This window comes from Wallemia mellicola (assembly GCF_000263375.1).
Source record: "Wallemia mellicola CBS 633.66 unplaced genomic scaffold WALSEscaffold_31, whole genome shotgun sequence".
NCBI classification, from domain to species: Eukaryota; Fungi; Basidiomycota; class Wallemiomycetes; order Wallemiales; family Wallemiaceae; genus Wallemia; species Wallemia mellicola.
Genome location: NW_006531988.1, coordinates 32,598 through 57,626, shown reverse-complemented (window position 1 = coordinate 57,626; position 25,029 = coordinate 32,598). Strand labels below are relative to the sequence as shown.

Here is a 25,029-nt window from a genome sequence, read left to right as displayed (position 1 = left end):
ATCCGGTTACTTAAAATGACATAGCATGTGATCTATAATACAATCTCAAGCTTTACGCTTTTTATTCTGCTTCTCTTCTTTATCGGTTGTGTCCTTTTTAGACTTCTCAGTTTGCCGCCGTTCTTCTGCAAATTTTGCTTTGTTGGCCTTCTTGCGGATGCGACGTTCGGCTCTTTTAGCTTCTTTGGCTGCGTCGGGCGCATCTCCGGAGTTGTTCTCAACATGTTTCTTTTCTACTTCATCTAATGGTACTGGGAGTGTCTTCTTTGCTTCTAATTTGCGTTCTAAACGCTTTTGTCTTGCTATACGCGCTCTTTTTATGCGATTTTCTTCTTTCTTGTGGCTGTCAGTGATGTGTATGAGATAGAACGATATACACACCTTTGATTTCTCCTTTGGTGTAGTTCCAAGTTGCTGATTGAATGCGTCAATTGTGGAGTGAACATCGTCGTCTTTGTTGAGCTTCTGCTCATCCACGAAGGTGAAGAATCTATTTAAACGTCTTGTGTGCGCCTTGGAGCAGTGTGAGATATATAATATATTTGGCATTTACCCACCTTTGACTCTAAATGCTGACTGCCAAATTTCTCAAATGTTAGGAGTCTTCCTGGGCAAATAGCACAGCGTTTGCGTGGGTATTCGCCAAAGAGAGGATTGATCAGTGCATCATTGATAGACAATTCCTCTAATTCCTCATCTGATTCGTCTAAATCGTCTTCTACACCATCTTCGTTGTCTTCGTCGATTTCTTCTCCTTCTTCGTCGCTAGGTTCGCTATTCTCTGTACTAGTGGTTAACATAATACGTGTTTAATAGTCCCACCAACCTTGCTCATCGTCGCTGGCTGAGTTGCTAATTTGCTCATTCTCACTCTCACTCTCACTATCAGAGGATTCATCTGAATCTGATACAGCACCTCTCAAGTCTTCTCTAAGACCCAACTTATCCTCTAGTTCTACTCTCTTTTGTCTCTTTACCGCTCTTTTAAACATATTCTGAAAAGAGAAGACGCATTTTAAGAGAAACGTTGAAGGATGGTCAAAATAAAATTCGATGATGAGCCAAGTGGGAGTGGCACTCTAGTTAATTCAAATAATAATAAACCTCCTATTAAAAGTACAACAAAAAGTCCTATCAAAACTACTCAAAAGAGGGTTTACTATCAAGAAGAGAACGACAATGACGAGGATGCTACAGTAAATGATACACACGAAACTCACTCAAAAAAAGCCAGACGGAAGGCTTCTAAGAATGTCGATTTCGCACTCAGGGCTAAAATGTTGGAAACGAGGCAAGCATTACCAATTTGGACTGGTGAGTCTCTTCAATGGCACTTGCATATCTAACAATGTACAGGCAGGGATGGTCTCATAGATGCTGTACGCAATCACGAAGTTGTTGTCGTCCTTGGTGAAACAGGTTCAGGTAAAACAACACAACTACCGCAATTTTTACTCGAAAGTGGCCTAACAAAACAGAAAATAGGTGTCACTCAACCACGTCGTGTTGCCGCCATGAGTCTTGCTCAACGTGTATCTACAGAAACTGGCACCCAATGTGGTAGTTTAGTCGGTTATTCCGTTAGATTTGACGATAAATCTTGGAAAGGTACTAGATTAAAGTACTTGACAGATGGTATGCTCATGCGTGAGCTACTTTCTGATGCACTCTTATCTCAATATGGTGTTGTAATGATCGATGAAGCACATGAGAGAACACTTCGGACGGATTTAATTATTGGTACACTCAAGTCAATTATGGAAAGGCGTAAAGCAGCATCTATGGATCCACTCAAAGTGGTTATCATGAGTGCTACACTCGATGCTGAGAAGTTTTCTCATTTCTTCAACAACGCTCCAGTTCTCTATGTAAAAGGACGTCAACACCCTGTAACAATTTACAATAGCTCAGAGGACTTACAAGATTATCTTGATGCTTCACTCAAGACAATCCTACAAATACACCAGTCTGCTCCTCTACCAGGCGATATACTCGTTTTCTTACCTGGTCAGGAGGAGATTCAAACTCTCGGAGCCTCATTGAAGCTCTATGCGGATAATAACACACTCAAATGCGATCTTAATATATTACAACTCTACGCCTCACTCTCTCCATCTCAACAACAGAAGGTTTTTGAACAAACACCAGAAAATACTCGTAAAGTGATTCTTTCCACTAACGTTGCTGAGACGTCTATAACGATAGCTGGAGTCAAGCATGTAATTGATACTGGACTTGCACGTGAAAGGAAGTTCTATACGTCCAATGGTGGTGTAGGTATTGACACTCTTTTCGTTAAACCGATCAGTAAATCAGCAGCTATGCAAAGAGCAGGTAGAGCTGGTCGTGAAAGTGCCGGTAACTGTTATAGATTATACACCGAGAAGACATTCTTAGGATTATCTAACACAACATCACCTGAAATTGAGCGTACGAATTTAAATTTCGCTATTCTACAATTGAAAGCGATTAGTGAAAAAACATATGAAGAATTTGAGTGGTTAGATACACCATCTACGGAGGCAATCCAACAAGCTAATATGAGTTTATATGGTTTGGGAGCCTTAGATTGCGATGGATGCATAACAGAACTTGGTCGCAGGATAGCTGGTATGCCACTTGATCCAGCAATCGCAAAAATGCTTCTAAGTGCATCAAGTGGTGGTTGTGTTTCCAATATCCTCTCGTTATGTGCTCTTCTTTCAGTTGACTCGCCAATCTACACATCAACGACAAATGAAGGAGATGACAACACTCGCGAGCGCTTCGCAAGTCGCCACGGTGACCACATTGCACTTCTCAACATATGGAATGCTTACCAAGATGTCGTCAAAGCAGGTACGATTGTCGACGTTAAAGAATGGTGTCAATCAAACAAGTTGAGTCAACGTACGTTAAGACGCGCGAAAGATATACGCGGTCAACTTGAACATCAATGTAAGAAGGAGGGTATGGATGTAGAGCTCTCGACGACAGATGAAGAATTGATTCTCAAGTGTGTTCTTGAGGGTATGTTCCAAAATGTTGCACTTAGACAAGGTGATGGAACATATCGCCAAATTGTCAACCAGCAATTAGTCAAGATACATCCAACCTCTTGTCTCTTACAGCGTAAAGCACCTTGTATCATGTACAATGAGCTCACGTTGACAACCGCAACTTACGCCAGAACAGTATCTTCAATTCATCCAGCGTGGTTAAGGACTATATCATTTTACAATCAAAGAAGCAGTGCATAATATAGACGTAATATTTATCATTTTTTTGTAAACACTTTATTCAACAGTTGCAATATCCCTATTGACAAATTGGCTGATATCCCATTCACCATTCTTTTCAATCACTTTCGCATCTACTAGTGTGTCTAACGTAGATTCAACGACAGACTTCTTAACGACGCGAAGGTGTGATTTTGAGTACGTAACACCCTTGATCCACTCTTGGACATCTTGCTTATCATAATTGAAAGTCTTAGCGACGTAATCAACAGCCTCACCTGAAGTTCTGCTCTCATCGAATGCTCTAACAGCTTGGTCGAGATTATCAACGAATTGAGCAACAAGACTGCGATCAAGGGATGGTTTAGCAACTATACTCCAACTTGGCCATGGTGTGAGTTGATTACCGATGAACTTAACTTCACCAGTTTTAACATATGGTAAAGTAGTGAACCATTCCCACATGAAGCAAGAAGTGCTGCCATCATTAACACTCTGGCGAAGTTTAGCAAAATTGTCATTAATGAGGAACTTTGGAGGGTTCTTCCATTCCTTTTGTAAAGCCATAACATTCGCCATAACCTCACTACCACTTCCTTTTCTACTGATACCAATCGTCGTACCTTCCAAATCCTTTATAGAGGTATATGGTGCATTAGCACCAGTTATCACTGCCCAATTGAGTGGTGATTCTATGTATGTACCCACGAATTTAAACTCTGTAGCTCCCTTCGCGATACCGGCTAACAAAGACTCAGTGAGGGCGAGAGAGACGTCAATTTCATCATTTTTAAACGCATTGATTATCTGTCCTGTTCCACTAGGGCAAGGTACTAAAACAAATGACTTTCCGTTGTCTTTCCCAGCGAGTTGTAAAAGCGGTGATTGAAAGTGTCTATTTGGGATATTAGAGTTGCTTGAGTTTTAATCCATGACCTACTCTGGTACATATCCTACTCTGAGTGCTAAAATACTTAGTAGACCCAACAATCACATCATTTTGACTCACGTCTTGACATGATGATTGTTTGCTATAAAGGGTTCAAATTACATTCTGGTATACAAATCGTTGAACTTTCGCAAAACTTTTTTAGAATATCCCTTATAATCTTCTTCCACTGTTTGTACTACGGTATCTTGGGCTGTAACATAGGGATTACCAAATCTATCACACTGTGAAGCGTATCTCAAATCCTTCCCGGTGTGTTTATCCAAGTTAAGCAGCACAGTCGTTGTTGAAATCGCACCTAAGAATGCAGATATCAGATGGTTAGGTGAACCGAGAAGTCTAGCGAAGTAGAATGAGATAGCCATCAATAAATCGAGCAGCCAGCCAAGATGATCATAGAATATGCTAGACCATACGACACTTGGGTGTACTATAACCGAATGTATTGTCGAATTCTGCTCCCGATAGTGATCTTCTAAGCCGATAGCTAGAGCTTCAGTGAGGTATTTAGAGATTTCATAAGAGTAGTTACTCTTAATGAATTGGAAATCGTTGTCTATGTCATAATCACATTTCGCAGCTTCTAAACTGGACATCCAAATGATGGACGATTGTGACTCCTTTTCGAGTAAGCTTTCTAGTTCCTTGGCTATGATAAAGTGTCCATAGATGTTTGTTTGGAATACCCAACCGATACTATCAGCTGATGTTGTACCATTTGATTGTAACTTGTAATTTGGGAGTGTGAGTGCTTGGATAGGATTCGTTACAATCTGTTGACAGGCTTTCAACCAATCTAAGCCTGTGAATGTACCTGCACCTGCGTTACAAATGATGGATGATAACGATGAGTATTTCTGCTTTATCCTAGTTGCGAAATCGACTGATGATTCTACAGTACCAAGGTCGCAATGCTCGTATACCAATTCTAGGTCAACGGTACAGATCGCCTTACTATTCTGGTATTCCTTCAATTGATTGATAGCGTTCTGAGCTTTTGATGGTGATCTACAAGCTAAAATGAGTGTTAAACCAGTATCTATAACCTGTTGGTGTATATCTGAGCTGACGATTGCATCCTCTGGTTTGTCTTCTCTATAAAGTTGGTCTATCAATCTCAAGGCTATACCGAATCCGACACCGCTGAGCTGAATTAGAATGAATAGTATAACAACAAAAATAAATCACCTATTAGCACCTGTAATGATAATATTCACCGTCATTTTTGCACTTCGTCGTTGTTACTAAACACTGAAGGTCAATGAATAACAACCAAAATTACTTTGAGCTTTATAGAAGATCGAGGTTGGTTCTATAGTAAATATCTATTCAACTTCTAACTGTCTCTTTAGTGTAGGCATAGCGCTTACTGATAGCCTCGACGAACTCATTACATCTGGACATATCAACCCAGAGTTGGCTATGAAAGTACTCACGCAATTCGATAAATCTATGATGAACGCACTATCAAACCAAGTGAAGAATAAAACTCAAATGAGAGGACATCTCCACACTTATAGATTGTGTGACGAAGTCTGGACGTTTATAGTAAAGAATCCAACGTTTAAAGTTGATCAGGGTGATTTGGTGAACGCTAACAAGATAAAGATCGTCGCTTGCAGGAACAACGACAGTCAGCCACAGCCACAGCAGCCGGGAATGCCTACGTCACAGCAACAACCGACTATCAACAAGAAATGATTTATTCCCTCTTTCTATTCTTTTCTTTTATTAATACAGAACTTGTAAATATTCCAACAATCGACAATCCCATCAGCAACAGCCCTATTGGTATTCTGATAGCCCATTTCCTATCTGGGAAGTACTTGAGTTCGTATATTGGCTGTATGACTGATCAGATACCTGTCTCTCTATACACGCAGAACTCACGGTTACAAACACCCAGATAGTGTAATAACTGAATATTGTCACACTAGCGAGCATTAATAGCAACCCAAGTTTATTAGTTAAGGTCTATTACAAATGGTCAGCCATTTCTCGTGTCTTCCCTCTTATCGCTCACCATTGTAGTACAAGATAAAGAGTATTACAGTGAGAACGGCGCTATAAAATATTTTTCTATACTCAAAATCAATAACGATGGTTAATCCAAGATATAGCCTCAGCCATATTGACTTTATATCGTGCAACAGCATCACCTGTCTTCTGTTTCAGTTTTCCTAATGGAAAAACCCAACAATACTCACCTTTAAGAGCGTTATTCCAAAAAGTGCGATCTTCATCATCTTCTGTTTTCTTATTAGAGGTATCTTGTCTTTCTTCTCGACTATAAGCTCCGTACTCATCACCTCCTCTAAGACTTCAGACGCCAATGGTCTGTTGTTAACATCTCGGTCGAGAAGCTTTCTGAGTAATTCGAGTATCCTAATAGGAACATCCGGGCGTCGCTTCTTCGCCATCTCCAACGCTTGTTCATCAAAACTATCAGGATGATAATGAATATATAAAAGACGTAAGTATGGAACACTCACCCTGCATAGTTTAATATTTCTTCATTCAGTTCCTCATAGTTGTTATCGTAATCTTGCCAAGGGAGACTGAAAAATATCATCTCGTATAGGATCATTCCTGTTGATGTCAATTGATGGTTAAAATAAACATAGACACTCACCTAATGACCACATATCACTCTTAAATGAGCGCTCCTTTAATAATCTCCCCCTCTCATCCTTATAGAGTGCTTCAGGTGATGTATATTCCATTGTACCAGTCTGTCCGGTTCGCTCTGGATTACCGACGCCGGCGAAAGATGAACCAAAGTCAGACAGCATCGCGCGTGGTCTTAAATATGTTAAATGGGGCGGTAATACTTGTCCAACGACACGACTCACATTGTATCATTAGTTTCATCCCAATTGAGGAGAACATTAGCGGGTTCTTTTAAATACATTAGCTTTCATAAGTGAGTGCTAGTCTATCATACTCAAGTCAAGGTGCATTATGCCTTTGCTATGCTACGCGTAACTGTTTAACAATTGTAATCAAGATATAAAACTACGCACCAGAAACTCCAAGCCATCGCAGATGTTTCTAAACAAGAGCAATAACTCATCATTATGGAAGTAATTAATACGCTTAGAAGGTCCTTCATATGTTCGTTCTATTCGTTTACCTAATCTACGTTTATGACTAGCGATAAGCTCCTCTTTCGTCATATTATCTGAAGATCTCATATCCTCTGTTACATGATGACCCTGCCTGGCTCTGATCAGCTCTGCCAGACTGCCACCATTTGCGAATGACATAAGAAGATATAAGGTCGGGACTCGCGGACCGAATGTCGTTAAAGTAGCCAATTCAACCCATGAATGATGGTAGTCAACAATATGTGAATGTCTTAGACTTTCGAGTAATTTTACTTCTATTGAGGTGTTATCTAGGTTGATAACATTGTGTCACACCCACCTTGTAAAGCCTTCTTGAGGTAATCGGATGATAAACCAACTGCAATTTTCTTCACAGCGTACAAACCAAGTAGATTACCATTCAGTGAGTGCTGACAAAGGTGGACAGACGCAAAAGCACCTCTACCGATTTGTCTCAGCTCGATGAAGAATTTCTAATACCAAGTTGTTAAAGTAGAGCTAAAGGTAATCAGGAACACACCTCATAGTAACCGTCTATTCGTGAAGTGATGTCATCCTCCTTTGAATGATAATGCTGAGCTGGTGTTGTACCAGCAATTGAATTACGTTTTGCATGGAAAGGTTGCGCTTTATTGTTCTCTATGGTGAGAGACTCTAGCAATCTGAAATAGTCTGTGGTATTTCCGCCCTCTTCTTCGTCTAATGGACGGAGACAAGTTGGACAAATGATGCCAGCTTCTGTGGCAGTGTTTGTAGGTGAAATAGGGGAAACTTTTAAAGATTTCGTTGGTGTGTGGTATAAAACTACTTGATGTGGTGTATTTGATCTGTATAGTTAGTGAAATCTGAATGTGACGCAATTTGAGCCTACAAAACTAATTGCCAATCATTTCTATCCTCTTTCTTTGGTTGTATCAAGGCCATAATTGCATTATCAGTTGTTGATAGTAAGGGTTAAAGTGACGTAAGGGTTTTATTTTAGATTTTTAGTTAACAGCCCTTTCCCTGATACCGTCATTTACGATAAGAGAAGATATGGTGGGCGGTAGACTTGGAGGTTATCTAGCTAACTATTGATAGGTTATAACCAGGCGAACTCACTTGGAAGCTTCTCGTTCACCATCGCCTGCTGTCGTTAGCGCTGCTCAGCACCTCGACGATGATTTTAGTAGACTGAGAACGTCCCAGCAGCGAGAAATAAGAAGAGTTTTTGAGAAATGCCAACGTAAAAATACCAAAAATCATCCTACGACATCTGATAATACTTCCGCTGGCGGTTTCCTACCAGAAGAGGACACAGGAGGTGGTTTCCTACCTGATGAGGACACTCAAGGTGGCTTTCTACCTGAGGAAGACACATCTGGTGGATTTGTACCAGAAGAAGGCGAGACCATCAACGAGGATGACTCTAACGACAATGAAATGCCTTTATCACGATCACGCTACGCTCTACGCCAACTAAATTTAGATGATAATGACGAACAAGTGTTGGAAATCCTCACTCAGGCTGCTCAAGGTTGGGGAACTAATAAGGATAGTACAACAATACAATGGCCCGATTTCGCTTCCGTAATTGCGGTGCTCATAAGCCAGCGTGACGCTGACAACAGTGACGACGAAAATAACGACGACGACGATGTCTACCGCGCTAACGAGAGTGACGATAACGACGATGATATCAGTGAAGGTGCTGTAGACGAATCAGATAATGAGGAAGAGCAAACTCCCAGAGTGACGAAGAAACAACTGGAAAATAGCCTCGCAACTTTCAAGCTTTTCTTTGAAAACCCAAGAGAAGTTAATGAGATGTCATTGCTGGATATAAGCAATCTTCGTCGGGTGATTAAATCATTAGGTGAGAAGATTAGCGATAAACAATCACAAATAATGTTGGAGACGATTTCTGAAAATAAATCATTCATCACGTACCAAGACTTCACTCAGATGCTACTCACGACGAGGTTGATATAGATTTTCATTATAAAGGAAAAAACCATCTATAGGGAAACAAAATTTTTATGCAGATTTGAACAGGACTTCACTTTTACCTAATGGCAATGAGTTGTATGGCTCGTCAAAGAGCGTAGCTGACGGAAGTGAATCTGATGGTCTGTAATGCAAGTAAAGTTGTTGAAGGGCGTTATTAGCAGCCTGGTTGCTTGTTAGCATAATTTAATTTCAAAGTTCTAAAACACGTACGCGATATTTTGCCATTTTGAGTGAAGATCCAAAGCCTTCACCTAATTTGAGATTATCATCAGCGAAGACGCCGACTATGTAGACCGGCGACTGGGTATACCGACCAGTCTCTTTTAATAACTTAACATCAACATTGTTGTATCCAAACTTCTTAGCTGTGTGACTTAAAACAGTGACTGGGTTGTCAAATTTAAGTAAAGCGCGTAAATCAATTGAACGTGAAAGGAAGAACGATTGAGTGAAATAGTAAGCGCTCTTAATACCCTTATGTTTGAGAATTAAACCAACTATACTCTTTGAAAGGCTTGACATTGCGTCTTCGTGGAGGTATGTCTGGCTATCATCCTGACGGCTCCAACGGAGGGTTGATTGTGCACCCCACTCTCTGCTCAATCCAGCGCACGTTTTAGGACCTACGAGCATACTGACTGCTGCTTTTAATGGTTTGAGTGGTAAATGTGGGTAGGAGACGTGAACATGCTCAGTTGCAAGCATACCAAGGAAAGTGTTACCAATTTGTTCATATTGCTCATTGTTTTTGTTTTTATCGCACGATTTGTGTGTGCATGCAATTTCTAACTCTTCTATTGGAATATCTGACAAGCCGAGTCTATTAGCTAAAGCGACCAATCTCGACTTCTGTATTGGAACTGAAGTTGACCACTCTTTGGCGTTGAAAATAGGCAAATTGACGTCCTCGCTCGCTGTTTTGCTGCTCTGCTTACCACGAGCCTCTACCGGTGGTGTTTTGAGTGCTTGGCTAGACGACGTACTCGTAGCTGTAGAAAGTCTACGCAGAGATATATTTTTTATCGCTTGCCTCGTCCTTATCATCCTCCTATGGTGGTCGTATGAGAGAAGCCAGAGAACGTCTTCTTCGTTTAGAAAATAACAACAAAAAAGATTAATATACACTTTTTAAAAAATTTACAATTAACTTGATAGCTTCCGTTCACTACTTGACTTTCTGCTATTCGGTCCTAACCCCAGACCAGCAATCACGGACGGGGCAGACGAGAGAGTCGGTGAGCGTACATGTCGGGTACGTGTGTGTAGAGCTTCATTTGAAGCTGTGCTAACCTGAGGTGTCGTTGGTTGCGATTGTGTCCAAGCGTTTGATAACGAGGCAGGGAAGAGACTAATTGGAGGTACACTTGGTGATTTAGTTAATGGTGATCTTGAGCTTTCTCTCCTTGTAAATACGACATCTTCATCACTCGATTCGTCGTCGTCACGCGAGTACATAGACATACCCTCCCTTTTCTCAGCCTCCAGTCGTTCAACTTGAGATCGAAGCGTGAGTATTTCCTCCTGTAGTGCTGTATTATTAGACTCTGGTACGTAATATTCTCTCGCTTGCTTCACTTGATGGATTTCCTGCTTTTCTCTACTTTCGATCACTTCCCGGAGTCTGCCTTCGAGGTGTTCGTTTTTTAGCTTGAGCTGATCACTCTCGTTTCGAGATTTACGTGCTTCATTTTCAGCAGCAATACGAGCATCTCGTTCTGCCTTTGTCATTGTCTTGAGTTGATTGAAGCGACCGAGGAGAATCTGCATCTCTCGACGTTGTTCATCGTGTCTAAATAAATCATCATCTCTAATACATCCATTAGTATAGTTGATAAAATCTTCACTTTACCTACCTAGCAGCTAACGACTTGACTAGATCTTTGTTCCTCTCATCAAGTTTATCAAACTCCTCGATCTTTGGTTGCCATTCTCTGATTTGATTTTCGAGTTCGAAAATGCGGTTACCAGAGTCAGCAAGACGGCCTAGATTAACGCGTATGATTTCTTCAGCGGCACTACGTTCACCACGCAGACCGACAGCTTCAGCATCCCAATTCTTTTTCTCCTCTCGGAAGTATTTTACTTTCCGTTGGAGCTCGTCTGTCCAAGTTACATGTCTTGCATGGGTTTTGGCGGCTTCGGACCTTGCATTTGAGAGCGCTGCTTGAGCCTGTGATAACCTGCTTGACAATTCACGTAGATGGATATACAAAGACTGTTGAGCATCCTCATCGCGTGCTTCGGCTAAACGTCTACGATGGAGTTGACCAAGACGCATGAGTAGCTGTCCTTTTATGTACTGTTCATACGTGAAATCACGCTCAAGGTCTACATCCCTATCATTATCATTTTTTTTCAATTCAACCGCATGATCAGCTCGAGCTTTTTGTATACTGTCGCGAAGTGCTTTAGATTCAGGGAGATATATCATCGATTGATCGACTTGTGAATCTAATTGTGACAGGTTTGCGTTCTCTTGATCGAGGAGTGTGTTCCCATCAACTATAATCCCTTCAGCTATTCTCCTACCATATTCAACTATAGTTGCTGCATTTATCTCTAATACTGCACATTGCGCAAGGATTGCTTGAGATTCCGGATCAGGCCAGCGTTGATTAGTCTGACTGAGTTCATGATGTGGATCATTGAGGGTGTATTTCAAGAAGAAAGGATGTATCAAATGAGTTCTAAGCAAAGGCAATGACCTAGCTTTTATCAAATCAACAAATAACCAGTGTTCAAGATCTTGGTAGTAGGGATTATCGAAATTGTATGATTGAAGATAGTCAATTGGTGACCTGAGGAAAGCCAGTGTGTTTGAAGGAAAAATGCCATAAAGGAAAGTAAACAGAGGTGTTGTTGAAGGTGTATAAGCTGTTTGATTGACTATTTGGCTCAATTTAGTGGGCTTTACTGTTAGATTATAACTCGATGACGACGATGATGATAAGCCTGATAAGATCTCATTCTGAATGAAGTCGTTCTTCCGCCTCTTCCAGACGAGTGTTCTACCAACCAGAGCTAAAAAGGTTGGTACATAATTTGAGAGTAATTGTGGGTATTTCGGGAGCAAAATAGAGAGTATACAGTTGATTAATGATATGATGCTGCTATCCAAATCTATTAAGCTGCTGATGAGTATCAGCTGGAAGAGCTCTGAGTGTATGAGGTGATGAGAGTGTATTGGCTGTTGACTAACCAGGGAGAGTGTAAGTTGGAGGAGTTTGAGACGATGTTGGCTATCGAAGTTGTGCTCTATTGAGGTGTAGATTTCATTGTAGTTGTCAGGTAAAGCTTCTATCAAGAGCGAAGTACACTGTCTATTATCGTTCAAGTGTTCTGCAACCAATTGACTAGAAATACCATGGGAGAAGTGCTTCAAAATAAAGTCCCTAACAAACTGCTTATCTAAGAAGTATTTGTAGTACTTTTCAAAGAAATCGTCAATTAGATTACTGCTATCGAGTTCGACTAAAGAGTGAACAGTATATTCATCCAGAGGTAAACTGAGTAGTTCCTTATAGTTTATAGCCAAAGACTTAAAATTATTTTTATCAAATCGTTTGTCTATAATAGACTGTAATAATTCATCCATATCGACTTAGTACAAGCCAAGTTTTGGCAATATTTTCGATTTAAATATTTTATTAGAAATTTCTTGTCCATATTGATGTGAAATAGCACCAACGACAGCTTCAACCGTAGATCCTCTCACTTTATATACGCCTGAGTTCTCACTGTTCGTAGACCACCGCATAACTCTCTCTAATTCCCAATCATTCCCTATTGTTTCACCCAACTTGCTAGTATCTAAACATCTGAACAATTCATCCTCGACGCTCTTCCCGCTTTCGAGTAAATGCAGCATTAGTTGAAATCTGAGCGTCCTTCTACCGAGAAAACTTAATCTAGATTGATGATCCTCATGTATACCAGCTATCGATTTGTGTGTTACTGCTCTCAATGCGACTTGTTCGTTTATCTCTTCTGGTAAGCTAGGAAACTGTTGCTTAAAGTATGCTTGCAATGCATTTGTATTTATATTAGTAGCTGTATTAGATATATTAGCTACCAGTTTATATGATATAGCACTATCATCCTACAAATTCTTCTAATCCCTCCTACTCTATTTATCAACCTCATCATTGAAGAAAGAAGACAATTTACTATAGGCGATAAAGGTATATTTATTAAAAAAAATAAAAAGCTTTCTCTACACAAACAAAAAAACTAAATGTAAAAACTAAAATATGAAAACTCCGTTATATACGAAACCCTTATTGTCTGCTTCTAAATCTCAACAAGGGTGCAAGTCCAGATAATGCGCAAGACTTTTGCATAAACTCATGATTTATAAGTTCATCAGCTGCAGCGCGTGATTTAACATCGACGCATAAACAAACAGCCAAGAATGACTTTAATTCACGTGATAAACTTTCTGGTTTCTTTAATGTTGGTGTACCATTAGTTGCAATCAAGTATAGAGCTTTAAGTGGTTCTTCATCTAAATATGGTGGCTCTTGTTCTATCATTTCTATTGCCATAATACCAAGACTCCAAATATCAACCTTAGCACCATACTCTTTTTGTTTAACGACTTCAGGTGCCATCCAATATGGTGTACCAACCATTGTCGCTCTTTTACTCTTCTGATCAGATAATTTAGCGCAGAATCCAAAGTCTGTTATCTTAACGTGACCTTGTGAATCTAACAAAACATTATCAGATTTAATATCTCTATGGATGATTGATTGTTGATGAAGATGATTAAGACCTTTGCAAGTTTCTCTACATATACATGCAATTTGATCCTCCTCAATCTCATTATTATCAATAATATCTGTCAATGCACCACCTTCCATATATTCCATAACGACCCATAATTCACCATTCTTAATTAAGAACGCGTTCAAAAAGTTAACGATATTAGCATGATGACTTTCTTGCATAACTAAAATTTCATTGACAATTAATTCCTTTCTCGGTTGTGCGCTCAAATCCATTTGTTTAACTGCAACTTTTTGACCATTTTCAAGTATTTTTGCAACATAAACACTGCCTGATGCACCTTGACCAACTTTCTTGATCTTTGAATATATATTATTAGGATCACCTTGGCTAACTACTTGTCTCAACTTTTCCATAATTTGTGTATCATTCATAGCGGATATACGTCTCTCTGCGACTTTCGGAGTTGGAGGTTCTTCATTTGATGGTGACGGTGGTTGTGGTTGCTTAGCTTGAGCTTGTTGTTGAGCAGGAGTGAGATTTGGAGTGTTTGCTTTCTTATTTGTAAGCAATGGTTTTACAGGTGGTGGAGCTTTTTGGGTTGCTTGAGGGGCAGGTTGGGTGGTAGTAGCTGGGGCTTTCTCTTTCTTGACCGGTTGTGCTGGTGGAGGTGGAGCTGCCCTAGGTGCGGCAGCATTTTGACCAGCCAAACCAGTACCATTACCAAATCTAGCATTAGCTGCAGGCGGTGTGTATGTAGTACCACCTGAAGGTGGGAATCTATTCGTTTGACCAGCTTTCTGGCCCTGACTGTAACCAACTTCTTCTCTTCTCTGCTGATCAGTGTAGAATTCTAAGACATCCAAAACGGCTTGCGGATTTTTAGCATAGTCTTCTTTTGTGATAGCTGATGTTTGTAGCAATTTGTTCCATTGTTCAGGTAAACCAGTGAAAGCACCAGAAACTGGGTCAAAACCGACGTGCACTTGGTGTACAAAATCGGTGGGGGTAGTCACGCCTAATGGACTGGCATTGTAGATATCGTCCAACCAAGCGTATAACTCATCGTCTGATTTGAATGCCAGGCTGTAAACTTTGTTTGTGGTAATCTCTACGCAAAATGGCTTCTGATCTGTACGTTCTACTGCTATAATCTTGTTCAATTGTATAGCCATTTGTGGTGCAGGTGCAGACTGCTAATTTGTTAAGAAAGTATAGAATATCGCAGTAACCCACATCATTCTTGTATATATCAATAGTACGTGGATTGAGAACTATCCACTTCTTCGTCCATAACCAGCTCATTATAGGGCTATCATCCTTGATAGACGCCCAACCCCTTCTGTTCGGGGATTTGCTGTTGTTCTTGATGATTGGCTTAGCGGTCGCTGCTGCTGCTGGCGGCGGTGGAGCTGCCCGCGTAGGCGTCAAATGGCTATTCATTATTTTATTTGATGGTAGTTGAGTTACAAGAGTGATGGACCAAGCGTGATAGCGAAATGGAGAATAAGTGGAGGATTTACTAGTGGAGGCGATGGCGATTACAAAAGCAAGAATAAATTACTAGAAATACTAAGAACTAATTTCTTGCCGTCTTTTTATTAACAGGCACGGTCATTATAATAGACGAACCGAAGCGACGACTAATCTAGATTGATTGCATTGCATATAATATATATCAAAAATATATACTCTTACATACTCTTATATGCAACAAACGCATTCTTTTTAGGGTACAGCCCTGTTTCATTTCCGAGTCTGAGACAACTTTATAATTAAAATTCAATAAATTAACTAATACTATACACAAAATTAAAAATACTGATGCCTGTCATACTTTGGTGATATTGTCGAGCTCGGAGTTAAGGATAATGGTGATTGCGACTGATGCGACCGACCAAGGATCGGAAGCGCACTTAGTGGGCGTTTTTGTTTTGACTTCTTTGTACTAGGGCTGGATGGCAATGGAAGACTCATTTGATTAGGTTTAGGGTGCTTTAAATCTGGTGCCTTATTCTGGTTATTTACGGTTGCGCGATAAACGTAAATTACACCATTATCACTACCACCAACAACTAACGCCTCATGGTTTTGACGCAGAATAGCCGTACACTTTATAACTTCAGGTGTTTGCCATAAGTCATAACCGGAAACGCTAATATTGGTAACCTCTTTCTTGTTTAATGCTGAGTTTATTGGCCAAACATAAATATGCTTGTCTTCGCTACCAGAGCTTATCCAACTTCCATCATTCGATGGCGTAATACTCATCTGCATCGATCTGTTTCTGTTACCTGATAATCATGTAAGTTGAGCTTAATCAATTAAATGATACCAACCTTTGAACTTTGCAACGACCTTCATTGAGTCCAAGTCTATCATATATGCTCTATTATCGGCGTTTGTAACCAAAACATAATCGCCAGCTTCATTTGGTACAACCTCAATACCGACAATCTTCTTGCTAGAGGCTGTCTTTCTGCTGGCATGGCAATCGTTATGATGGCTATTCTGTTGATGGGAGTGGTGGTACAACTGTATGGTTTTCTTATGGTCAAGACCTTTATTGGTGTAGGTGAAAACATCAAACTGTCCAGTGAGACCACCGGTCAAGATATACTTGCCACTTTTGTTGAAAGCACATGCCGTAATAAGTTCTGATAATCTTGTCGAGAAAACAGCAACTTTCTTAGGGATCAGCCATAAACGTACCGTAGCATCCAAACTTGCGCTAAGGAAATATCTGTCATCTTTAGGATGGAACTTTGTTGAAGTAACTATGTCTGAATGTCTGAAAGTAGCCAAGGCTGTATTTCTATCAGGGTGCCACAATTTCACTGTCTTATCAAGACTTGCGGTGATCAAGAAGTTATTCTTACTCCAGTCCAAACCACTAACACCTGTTTGGTGATCACGGAATTGCTTAACGTTGTAGTCATCGAAAGATCTCCCATCTTTTGTCAGATTGTGTATTCTAACAACGCCATTGAAGTTAGCGGAAGCGAGGTGCTTTCCATCATGACTGAACTTTATGTCATAAATTGCATCCTCATCATCGTAGCTAGCTGTACGATGATTTTCAGGACTTGAATTTGGTGACGTCGGTCTTGACGATGCCTGGATTTTCGCACGCTGTGCTAAGGAGGATGGCAAAGCTGATAATTTTGCGAGTGGTGGGCAAAGCGTCTGCTGTATATATAAACGCTGGAATACTTTGTTTGGCTGTCTATGCGAGTGTATACGGATGTATTGTGGGATGCCGTCAAACGAATGTCGTCTAGAACCAACTGAAGGAGGCGTAGTAGAGCCCTTAACCTTATTCTTAAATAACTTTCCAAAAATATTCTTATGTTGGCCGTTAGTATAGCTGTTAGGTAGCGTTAACGACTGTGTCGGAGACATTGACGAGTCGAAAGGCGGCATGTCGTCACTGTAATCTGGAGTAGAGAGCTCTCTGTTATTCAAAGAGCTGGCTTCATTTGAGTCTGTGGCTGTATCGTTTGTGCTTTCATTGTTCAGTTTGTCAGGGTTATCGGGATATCTAGTGTCGCTATCGGATTGACCGTCTCTAGTATCTTTGTTGAATTGTTGACTACCGTAACTAAATAGATCGTATAGGTAATTCATCACATTTAATGTTTTATTGATGACTGTTCAAGGAAAAGTTGTCGGTCATCTCTAGGCCGGTCGACGAGACACTGACTAATACACCGCCCGCCCGTGAATCTATGAAGTGTCAGCGCACAAATACATCCGGACAGTTTCTATACATTTTAATACAGTCATTATTTAGTCCAATTTTTTTAATTAGCTATAATCAGTCCACTTTCTGACGTACCCGCCTTCTCTCTTGGAAGGAATATGAAATCGAGCGCTCGGAAGCTCTTAAATAGACCTTATACGCAACTGGATAACCTCTCCAATCGTCAATCTAGACTCACGAAATCTGCTTTCGATTCACAGCGAAAATCTGCCTTAAAGGTTATAAATGCAGCAGTAACTGGTCATACATGGGGGTTAAAGAAATCAAACGGTTTAGATTATTCTAATAACCTCTCTGGCGATTTCAGCCCTATAAAAATCAATCCTTCCGACAAAGAAATTTGGTTTGAAAAGCACACCACTCGAGATGTCCAATCCGGTGATTTTCTTTATATACCAAAGTTAGTAAGGCGTTTCTCTATAAAGTTTAATAACACCCTTATAGATTCACTCAATACGGTGTTGGTCTCGCCACAGACATCATAGACGGACGTAAAGTTTGGTGGTGTTTGCTATCTTCGGGTGCCATAGTAGCTTATCCGGAGCAAGCAGTCGTGTATTCAGCTCCTTTGTTTAAGCAAGGCGAATTGAAACGCACAGAATTATTCAGAGCTGTTGAACAAATTAAGAAAAATCCACTCGCTCAACATCACATATACAACCCAGAGAATGACAGTTATGCACTCCTTAAATCTAAGCTCGTCTCAAGGTTCAAAAGAATGTTATTTGACGTTGAGTCAACTCTAAGACAGTATACTCTTGATTTTAGTAAGGTTTTTGAGAAAATTAGAGACAAAAGTGACACAAAGTGGAGGGAATATGATATTATTACTCTTTTACAACGTGAATTTAAGATACATAATCCAAGTAGATTGCAAATTATGGCATTTCACATGATGCTCTATAGAAACACAACAGAGTACAATATGATTGATAACCAAGCGGCTATAAAAGAAATGAGGTTCAGTGTAAGGCCGAAAGTTGAAGTTGAGATTCTCCGCCTGGTGAATGAGTGGATGAACACAAAAGAAGGCCGTGAAATACTAATCAGTTTTGTTGAGAAGAGCAGAGGTTTGTTAAAATTGTCAGACTCAATCAGTAAAGAAACCGGAGTGATGCCAAAAGCCATAACGGATATACCCTCTACATTGAAATACGATGAACGAGAGAATATAATTATTAGACTCATCACAGATAGTTGTCAAACGCTCAACACACCCGCTTTCAATCCTTATGAGTCAGTGGTATGTGTACTCCTCAAGAATTTTGACAAATACCATCACGTAAACCAAGAGAATTGGCGGTCATTATCGTTTGATTTCCTCCAAACTATTGGCTTGTTCGCGCCCTGGGAAACAATACACATGGCGGGTAGCACATCTGTAGTGCCTCGCGACAACGATCCAGATAGCCGCTTCAAATTACTCGGTGATATAGCCATGAAAGAGCACAATTCGAATGGAAGTACGAGCCTTCACGTGAATGACTTGCTCGAGAATCATCGCCGAGATTTTTCGAAGCTGCCTGTGTACGTTATAGATGATGCTGGTGCAAATGAGCTCGATGATGGTATGTCAGTTGAGCCTACTGATAAGGACGGAAACACTTGGGTCCATGTGCATATTGCAGATCCAACTTCTGTCATACCATTTAACCACCCACTGTCAATATTAGCTAAGGAACGCCACACTTCGGTATATCTCCCCCACAGGACTATACCGATGTTGCCAAAAGAATTCTGTATGAGCAACTTCTCCCTTGGAAGCAGATCACCGCAGCAGGCGCTCACTTTCTCTGCTCAATTGGATGATAAGGGTAGAATAAGAAATTACGACGTCTCTCCGTCATTTATCAACAACATCAAAATAATGCAGTATAATGCAGTCGATGAAGTATTGGGAGCAGATGCACTCCAAAATGATAACAGATTACTGGACAAATCACCTAATAAGGCATCAAATACGAGTATATCAACCGAAGATATAGATACACTTGGACGCGTATCACAGCTCGCCGTTCTTCATTCCACTCGAAGAGTAGAAAATGGCATGTTGTTTTGGCACACTTTCACACCAGAAGCACAGGTTACGCCGCTTCCATTGCCTACACCACCATCTGAACTGGCATTATGGGATGGCCGGCCGTCCGTAAAACTGCTAGCTGTACCCAACGTACAGCAATCTCCAGCAAGATTTGCAGTGTCACAATTTATGAGTATTGCTTGCGAAGTCACTGCCTTATGGTGTCGTGACCATGATGTACCTGGTATCTTTCGAGGGGCAGGTCTTCCAGAAGTGAATGACCCCTCCAGTCTTGAGGATCTCATGGGAAAACGCGATATTGTCACTGGTGTAGTCAGCTCAGCTGATGTCGGGAAGAGTATGGCTTCATTCTCTGGCAGCACGCTCAGCACGAAACCTATACCACATCTGCTAAACGGCTGTCCAGATGGATATGCTCGTGTCACTTCACCTCTTAGACGTTACAACGATATGGTTTCTCACTATCAAATCAAAAGTGCCATCTTGAGTATACGTCAACCAAGGGATAAGATCAGTTGGATGTATCCAACACATGACTCACTTGCTCAATATCTCATACGAACGAAGCAGAATGATAGCATTTATCAGCGTTTATCCAACAATGTTAATGCTTATTGGGTCGTAAGGGAGTTGAAAAAGCGTTATGAAAGCAATCCAAGTCTTTTTAAGGATCTTAGATGTACGCTCATTTCAGCTTGGAAAAACGACGGTGCACTTACAAGAAGCTTCGCTGACTGTGAAATTGCTCAGCTAGGCGGTATGAAAGCTCGGATATACAAAGAAAATAGTGTGTCACAAGAAGAATCCTTCAAAGATATAGGCAATGTCGTAAGTGCCTCAATCGCTGATTTCCAATTATACGAGAAATCCCGCATCATCGTCAAGATGGAACTGTAAGTGGTGTCTTAGACAAATAATTTCTCTAATGATGGTTCACAATAGGTAAAATCATTTATTTATTCAATTTTCTGCTTTAGAACTCGCATTTTTCTTCTTGTTCTTTCTCTTTTTAGATGGACCCTGATTGTCAATATTTTGGCGTTTTTCAAAACAAGCTACGAAGAAACCATTCGTAAGATCTGTTCCGGGTTTGCATCTGATTACACTGTCAGCAAGCTTGACATCGTTGTTGAATGGCTCAGGATGCCCTCTTGTAGGCCAGCCCGGGAGACACGTTTCCCGAGATGCGAGCTCAAATTCTGGATGCTGCGTGAGGGTGTTCATAACAACCATTTCGTTCTCATCGTCATGTATTGAACATGTTGAGTAAACAATTCTCCTCACGTTTGGGACTTGAGTATATCTTAGCGAGATCTCAAAACTAAAGACGCACTTACATTTCATAGCATGACCTATTATCATTTCTTGGAAAGCAGCCAAAGAATTTAGACGCTCGTCGTGTGCATCTTTATCGTCATTTTCTAGTATTGTTAGAAGTGAAGTCTTAGATTAACCAGGAAGCGCACCTTGTTCTGTCAAATAATCCAGTCTATTGACAATTCCCGAACCTGTGCAACTAGGATCGAGAAGACTGAAAGGTTTTAGTTATTATATACACTCTCACAATAGGTAAACTCACATATGGGTCACATCTGGATGACTAGCTGGATCACACTTTGTGAAATCTCCCAAATTGCAAGTCACATTAGCACATCCAGCAGTTTTGACCATCTTTTCGAGTGTCTCGAAGCGTTTTGGAACATGTTCAAAAGCAAGAACCTTCCCTTCGTTGCCAAGGAGAGCGGAGAGGAGGGTTGTCTTATTACCTGGCGCTGCCGTACCATCTATTACAGTACCCACGTGATTGTCGTTGTCTGCCTTCCTCTTCCCTTTGTTATTCCCCTTCTGGAGCTCGTCGAGTAGAACAATTGGGGGCATACAACTTGCTAAATCTTGAAGTATTATTTCTCCATTTGTATACATCTTATCAGAAGTCAATTGTTGCGATATTGATGTATTGACTGCTATCAATCCCGGTATATGTTCTATAACTTTGTATTTATTGCTATTGGTAGTTGAGCATAATGAAGAGCTAAAACAACAACACGAACCTTGGTATTGGCATATCAGAACCTGTATAGCTCTCCAATTTGAAGTTATCTGAGATCTTTTTGATGGCATCATCAAACTTAATCCTATTGGTATTTATACGGACGTAGCGTGGGATCATTTCTGTTATATTCAATAAGCTAACACCACTGTTATGGCTGCTATACTTACCTGCACCTGATTCAGCCTTTCTAGCTAATTCTAAGTTCGAACTGACGCCAGCCTTTACTCTAATCTTTGTGAGTTCACCTCTTAGTCTAGTTTTATGCCTTAAGATTGCATCCTTTATAGGTCCTTGTCCAGCCTCTATAGCCTGTCTTCTCGAAAACAACAAATCGTGTAGGAGTACCATAAGTAGGTATATAGGGTTACCCTGCGGCTTGGCAAACTTTATAGCTTTCTTCTCTTTATTCATTAAATCTGTTATATCAATCAATTGCTTTATCACATCCTGATATTTCAGCGTCTCTAATATCAATGCTAATAAACGCTTAGAATGGGCAAATGACTTCACAGACGTCTTCTTAGTCAATACTTTCTCTAGCGCATCAGACGCTTTCTTGTAGAAATCCATTGACTGTCTTATCACAAGAGAGAAGACAAGAAATTTGGGTAAAAGTTATGCATAAAATTAATTACATCCCTAAAACAATACAATTCTCAACGCCTACATTCTTTTTATACTACTTTTCATGCAATTTTAATGTTGTTGTTGCTGTGCTTCGGAAGGTGCAGGTGAGTATGAAGAAGGCGTTTGCGATATTGGTCCGGGTGATCCAGCTTGTGGTACTCCCATTGGTCGTATATGTGCAATTGGCGGTGCAGGGTAAGGTACTAATGGTGTCATTTGAGGTGATGGTGATGGGTATGCTGCAAACATTGGTGGACCTGCTTGACTAGACTGTGATTGTTGTGGTGTTGGAGTTGTTGATTGGTGCGAATGGGGATGATGTGGTGGCGGTGGTCCAGTCATAGGTGGTCTTGATTGCATATTTGGTGAAAACTGTGGCAAATATGGTTGTCTAGGAGCTTGTAAACCCGCTGCCATCGCTGCTTGGAACATTTGAGCAGGTGGTGGTCCTTGACCTGGTTGAATTTGTGGTGCAAATCCGACTGCAGCCTGTCCCGGTGGTGGCGCAACGAATTGTGGTCCCATATATGGTGCACCCATTGGTCCCCCATTTGGTATAGGTGACTGTCCTCCAAATGGAACTCTGTAGTAATATTGCTGTCCTTGACCCATTACAGCTGCCTGAGCTTGAGCCGCAGCCTGAGCTTGAGCTACAACCATGTTTTGAGCAGCTATTGCCTCTTCAGGAGTGTTGTATTCATTACCACCGTAGTATGGATTTGTAGGGAACCTCGATTTGTAGGATTTCCCACTAAATTGCCAATGCGGACCTACTTGATGTGCTTCGACAACAGTGGAGTGCTTAAATGGATTGAAGTCTTCCTTCACATGTAAACCTGTCAATCCCCGCCTGATTGATTTATTACCAAAGAATGGGTTACTTGAACCAGATGATGTGCTTTGTGAAGCTTGGGAAGTAGATTGTGAAGCTGGCTTTGGTGACATTGAAGCACCTGGAGTAAATGACAATGCATTTGGATTTGGTTTGAATGAAAATGCTTTTGGATTCAATGTCTTTGAACCACCTGCGGTTGATGTGCTTGCCTGTGATAACGCAGGTGAAGCAATCGATTTCTGTTCATTTGGTGGGGACTTTGGTGAAGCAGAGATAGGTTGTGAAACGTGACGATCACGTTCTGCTCTTACTGCCTTCACACGGTCAGGGTTGAAAGGTGGAATCTTTGGTATGTTCATATATTGCTTAAGTGAAGGTGATTTCTCTTGTTTGCTTGGTTCAGCTTTGGTTTGGAGGGTTGATGGATCGGCCTTTGAATCCTTGGCCTCTTGAGCTTCCCTAGCTTTTTTCTCATTGTTCTTTGCAACGATAGATGCGATGTCTTCTGGCATATCAGTCTTTAACTTGAACGATTGACCGAATTTAATGAGATCAGCAACTGTAGATGACTTTTCTTGCTTCACTAATGCTTGTTTCTTTTGTTGCAAACGCTCTTTTTCATGTGAAACGAAAGCTTTGAAATCGCCTATCAAAGATGGATCCGTAGGCTTTGAAGACGCTTTCTCGTGTGGCAATTGCATTTGAACATGGGACTTTGGAGCGGTCGGAGGCTGTGCTTGTGGTTGCTGAGCTTGCTGTGGTTGAGGGGCTGACTGTTTTGCTGGTTGCTGAGATGGCTGTTGTTGTGGTTGCTGTTGCTGAGCTGGTTGCACAGGTGCGTTTTGCGATGCTTTACGTGCTTGTGGAGGCACGTAAGCATTTGGACCTCTCGTAACACCGGAGTATTTTTCCTCCTCAGACAGTGCAACAGTTTGGCCTCTCTCTTCCGCGACGTGGGGGTTGTTAGACTGTTGGTTCAAAATCTCTTTTGCGAGTTTATCAGCGTTTTTCTCGCGTTCCTTGTAGTTATCACCGGATCTGTCCAACTTTGTGGTGTAAAGTTCCTCATTGTAATTTGATTGCAAGCCGAACATTTGTTCGTTGGCCTTGAATTGATCCCAAGCGCCGTCTGAAGTGCCGAAAGTGTCATTTGTTGGGTAATCGTCTGCCCAGCTGATGGATGCATCCTGTGAGGATGAGACGATAGCAGGATCATCAAATAGACCGTCCGGTGTCCAAGGTTGTAATTCGCGCTCATTTGTGCGCTTAGATTTTGAAATGTCTGTATCGACTTTGAATGCTAATAGAGGTAAGCAAATTGCAGTGACGAGCAAATAGAAGACCTACAGTTGTCTTTGAGCTCCTCGACGTCTAATAGATCTTTGAATTGTACTTTGAACTGCTTATTATCCTGCTTCAACGTAATCTCCTGATTGGTGGAGATCAGCGTGCCCTTGAGCCTCTCGTTCTGACGCGTGGAGATGAGGACAGGTTTACCCTGTAGCGGTGAGAATAGACGGTGTACAAAGAAAGTACTTACTATTGCTGCCTGGAGCTTCTCTGTACTCTTTGGCGTCCTCCAGCTTTGTTTCCTAGATTTCGTCAAAAGAGGGAGTATAAAAGACGAGTACTAACCTGTTAGCTGAGTTGAATGCATTGTTGTTTCTCTTTCCACCTCTGTTGGCGTGACTGGCCATTATCTCAACTTAAGTGAGTGTT

At 40.9% G+C, this 25,029-nt stretch overlaps 17 protein-coding genes across 17 annotated transcripts; 4 read left to right on the top strand and 13 right to left on the bottom strand.

Annotated features, from left to right (window-relative positions):
* Positions 1-3: 3 nt before the first annotated feature.
* Positions 4-1,108, bottom strand: WALSEDRAFT_70729 (hypothetical protein). Its single transcript, XM_006960616.1, has 4 exons — positions 827-1,108; positions 558-781; positions 382-513; positions 4-336 (listed from the first exon to the last, which is right to left on the bottom strand). The coding sequence occupies exons 1-4, from the start codon at positions 990-992 to the stop codon at positions 46-48; spliced, it is 813 nt and encodes a 270-aa protein (XP_006960678.1). The 5' UTR covers positions 993-1,108; the 3' UTR covers positions 4-45.
* Positions 1,101-4,113, top strand: WALSEDRAFT_58829 (P-loop containing nucleoside triphosphate hydrolase protein). Its single transcript, XM_006960615.1, has 4 exons — positions 1,101-1,314; positions 1,357-1,560; positions 1,705-3,009; positions 3,035-4,113. Exons 1-4 carry the CDS (start codon positions 1,278-1,280, stop codon positions 3,076-3,078), a joined length of 1,590 nt encoding a protein of 529 aa, XP_006960677.1. The 5' UTR covers positions 1,101-1,277; the 3' UTR covers positions 3,079-4,113.
* WALSEDRAFT_70727 (periplasmic binding protein-like II) lies at positions 1,168-4,237 on the bottom strand (the record flags this gene model as incomplete). Its single annotated transcript, XM_006960614.1, has 4 exons — positions 1,168-1,314; positions 1,357-4,113; positions 4,159-4,183; positions 4,228-4,237. The coding sequence occupies 3 exons, from the start codon at positions 4,235-4,237 to the stop codon at positions 3,276-3,278; spliced, it is 873 nt and encodes a 290-aa protein (XP_006960676.1). The 3' UTR covers positions 1,168-1,314; positions 1,357-3,275.
* WALSEDRAFT_70726 (NAD(P)-binding protein) lies at positions 1,168-5,412 on the bottom strand. Its single transcript, XM_006960613.1, has 4 exons — positions 5,356-5,412; positions 4,159-5,310; positions 1,357-4,113; positions 1,168-1,314 (listed from the first exon to the last, which is right to left on the bottom strand). The coding sequence occupies exons 1-2, from the start codon at positions 5,388-5,390 to the stop codon at positions 4,266-4,268; spliced, it is 1,080 nt and encodes a 359-aa protein (XP_006960675.1). The 5' UTR covers positions 5,391-5,412; the 3' UTR covers positions 1,168-1,314; positions 1,357-4,113; positions 4,159-4,265.
* Positions 5,413-5,418: 6 nt separating this feature from the next.
* On the bottom strand, positions 5,419-8,198 carry WALSEDRAFT_70724 (kinase-like protein; the record flags this gene model as incomplete). Its single annotated transcript, XM_006960611.1, has 13 exons — positions 5,419-5,472; positions 5,520-6,010; positions 6,058-6,141; positions 6,191-6,326; positions 6,375-6,609; positions 6,660-6,756; positions 6,800-6,969; positions 7,020-7,065; positions 7,112-7,142; positions 7,191-7,549; positions 7,594-7,747; positions 7,795-8,101; positions 8,146-8,198. 11 exons carry the CDS (start codon positions 8,196-8,198, stop codon positions 6,131-6,133), a joined length of 1,599 nt encoding a protein of 532 aa, XP_006960673.1. The 3' UTR covers positions 5,419-5,472; positions 5,520-6,010; positions 6,058-6,130.
* On the top strand, positions 5,429-5,802 carry WALSEDRAFT_8071 (transcription initiation factor iia small chain; the record flags this gene model as incomplete). Its single annotated transcript, XM_006960583.1, has 2 exons — positions 5,429-5,484; positions 5,520-5,802. Coding segments are annotated over 2 exons (339 nt in total), but the record flags the coding sequence as incomplete, so codon positions are not given.
* WALSEDRAFT_49257 (hypothetical protein) lies at positions 5,518-6,121 on the bottom strand. The gene is made up of 2 exons (XM_006960612.1): positions 6,054-6,121; positions 5,518-6,018 (listed from the first exon to the last, which is right to left on the bottom strand). The coding sequence occupies exons 1-2, from the start codon at positions 6,109-6,111 to the stop codon at positions 5,870-5,872; spliced, it is 207 nt and encodes a 68-aa protein (XP_006960674.1). The 5' UTR covers positions 6,112-6,121; the 3' UTR covers positions 5,518-5,869.
* A 123-nt stretch (positions 8,199-8,321) lies between the features above and the next one.
* On the bottom strand, positions 8,322-11,257 carry WALSEDRAFT_70722 (ribonuclease III). The gene is made up of 4 exons (XM_006960609.1): positions 11,156-11,257; positions 11,117-11,135; positions 9,474-11,070; positions 8,322-9,425 (listed from the first exon to the last, which is right to left on the bottom strand). The coding sequence occupies exons 3-4, from the start codon at positions 10,305-10,307 to the stop codon at positions 9,291-9,293; spliced, it is 969 nt and encodes a 322-aa protein (XP_006960671.1). The 5' UTR covers positions 10,308-11,070; positions 11,117-11,135; positions 11,156-11,257; the 3' UTR covers positions 8,322-9,290.
* Positions 8,322-12,043, bottom strand: WALSEDRAFT_41546 (hypothetical protein). The gene is made up of 3 exons (XM_006960608.1): positions 11,117-12,043; positions 9,474-11,070; positions 8,322-9,425 (listed from the first exon to the last, which is right to left on the bottom strand). Exons 1-2 carry the CDS (start codon positions 11,692-11,694, stop codon positions 10,407-10,409), a joined length of 1,242 nt encoding a protein of 413 aa, XP_006960670.1. The 5' UTR covers positions 11,695-12,043; the 3' UTR covers positions 8,322-9,425; positions 9,474-10,406.
* Positions 8,328-10,300, top strand: WALSEDRAFT_34147 (hypothetical protein). Its single transcript, XM_006960610.1, has 2 exons — positions 8,328-9,425; positions 9,474-10,300. Exon 1 carries the CDS (start codon positions 8,697-8,699, stop codon positions 9,243-9,245), a length of 549 nt encoding a protein of 182 aa, XP_006960672.1. The 5' UTR covers positions 8,328-8,696; the 3' UTR covers positions 9,246-9,425; positions 9,474-10,300.
* On the bottom strand, positions 12,019-13,424 carry WALSEDRAFT_61545 (hypothetical protein; the record flags this gene model as incomplete). Its single annotated transcript, XM_006960607.1, has 2 exons — positions 13,367-13,424; positions 12,019-13,313 (listed from the first exon to the last, which is right to left on the bottom strand). A coding segment is annotated over exon 2 (840 nt), but the record flags the coding sequence as incomplete, so codon positions are not given.
* On the bottom strand, positions 12,823-13,424 carry WALSEDRAFT_34146 (hypothetical protein). Its single transcript, XM_006960606.1, has 2 exons — positions 13,367-13,424; positions 12,823-13,313 (listed from the first exon to the last, which is right to left on the bottom strand). The coding sequence occupies exons 1-2, from the start codon at positions 13,404-13,406 to the stop codon at positions 12,865-12,867; spliced, it is 489 nt and encodes a 162-aa protein (XP_006960668.1). The 5' UTR covers positions 13,407-13,424; the 3' UTR covers positions 12,823-12,864.
* A 116-nt stretch (positions 13,425-13,540) lies between these two features.
* Positions 13,541-15,296, bottom strand: Cla4p (Pkinase-domain-containing protein; the record flags this gene model as incomplete). The annotated part of the gene is made up of 2 exons (XM_006960605.1): positions 13,541-15,184; positions 15,228-15,296. The coding sequence occupies 2 exons, from the start codon at positions 15,294-15,296 to the stop codon at positions 13,541-13,543; spliced, it is 1,713 nt and encodes a 570-aa protein (XP_006960667.1).
* Positions 15,297-15,788: 492 nt separating this feature from the next.
* On the top strand, positions 15,789-20,818 carry WALSEDRAFT_61542 (RNB-domain-containing protein). The gene is made up of 4 exons (XM_006960604.1): positions 15,789-17,717; positions 17,762-18,154; positions 18,199-20,688; positions 20,738-20,818. The coding sequence occupies exons 2-4, from the start codon at positions 17,853-17,855 to the stop codon at positions 20,739-20,741; spliced, it is 2,796 nt and encodes a 931-aa protein (XP_006960666.1). The 5' UTR covers positions 15,789-17,717; positions 17,762-17,852; the 3' UTR covers positions 20,742-20,818.
* Positions 15,789-22,420, bottom strand: WALSEDRAFT_61544 (WD40 repeat-like protein). The gene is made up of 10 exons (XM_006960602.1): positions 22,016-22,420; positions 21,847-21,967; positions 21,375-21,800; positions 21,262-21,326; positions 21,133-21,216; positions 20,738-21,087; positions 18,199-20,688; positions 17,762-18,154; positions 16,331-17,717; positions 15,789-16,285 (listed from the first exon to the last, which is right to left on the bottom strand). The coding sequence occupies exons 9-10, from the start codon at positions 17,616-17,618 to the stop codon at positions 15,804-15,806; spliced, it is 1,770 nt and encodes a 589-aa protein (XP_006960664.1). The 5' UTR covers positions 17,619-17,717; positions 17,762-18,154; positions 18,199-20,688; positions 20,738-21,087; positions 21,133-21,216; positions 21,262-21,326; positions 21,375-21,800; positions 21,847-21,967; positions 22,016-22,420; the 3' UTR covers positions 15,789-15,803.
* On the bottom strand, positions 20,756-22,418 carry WALSEDRAFT_22696 (S-adenosyl-L-methionine-dependent methyltransferase; the record flags this gene model as incomplete). Its single annotated transcript, XM_006960603.1, has 6 exons — positions 20,756-21,087; positions 21,133-21,216; positions 21,262-21,326; positions 21,375-21,800; positions 21,847-21,967; positions 22,016-22,418. 6 exons carry the CDS (start codon positions 22,416-22,418, stop codon positions 20,756-20,758), a joined length of 1,431 nt encoding a protein of 476 aa, XP_006960665.1.
* A 42-nt stretch (positions 22,421-22,462) lies between the features above and the next one.
* WALSEDRAFT_58821 (hypothetical protein) lies at positions 22,463-25,029 on the bottom strand. Its single transcript, XM_006960601.1, has 4 exons — positions 24,946-25,029; positions 24,851-24,902; positions 24,658-24,808; positions 22,463-24,610 (listed from the first exon to the last, which is right to left on the bottom strand). The coding sequence occupies exons 1-4, from the start codon at positions 25,005-25,007 to the stop codon at positions 22,545-22,547; spliced, it is 2,331 nt and encodes a 776-aa protein (XP_006960663.1). The 5' UTR covers positions 25,008-25,029; the 3' UTR covers positions 22,463-22,544.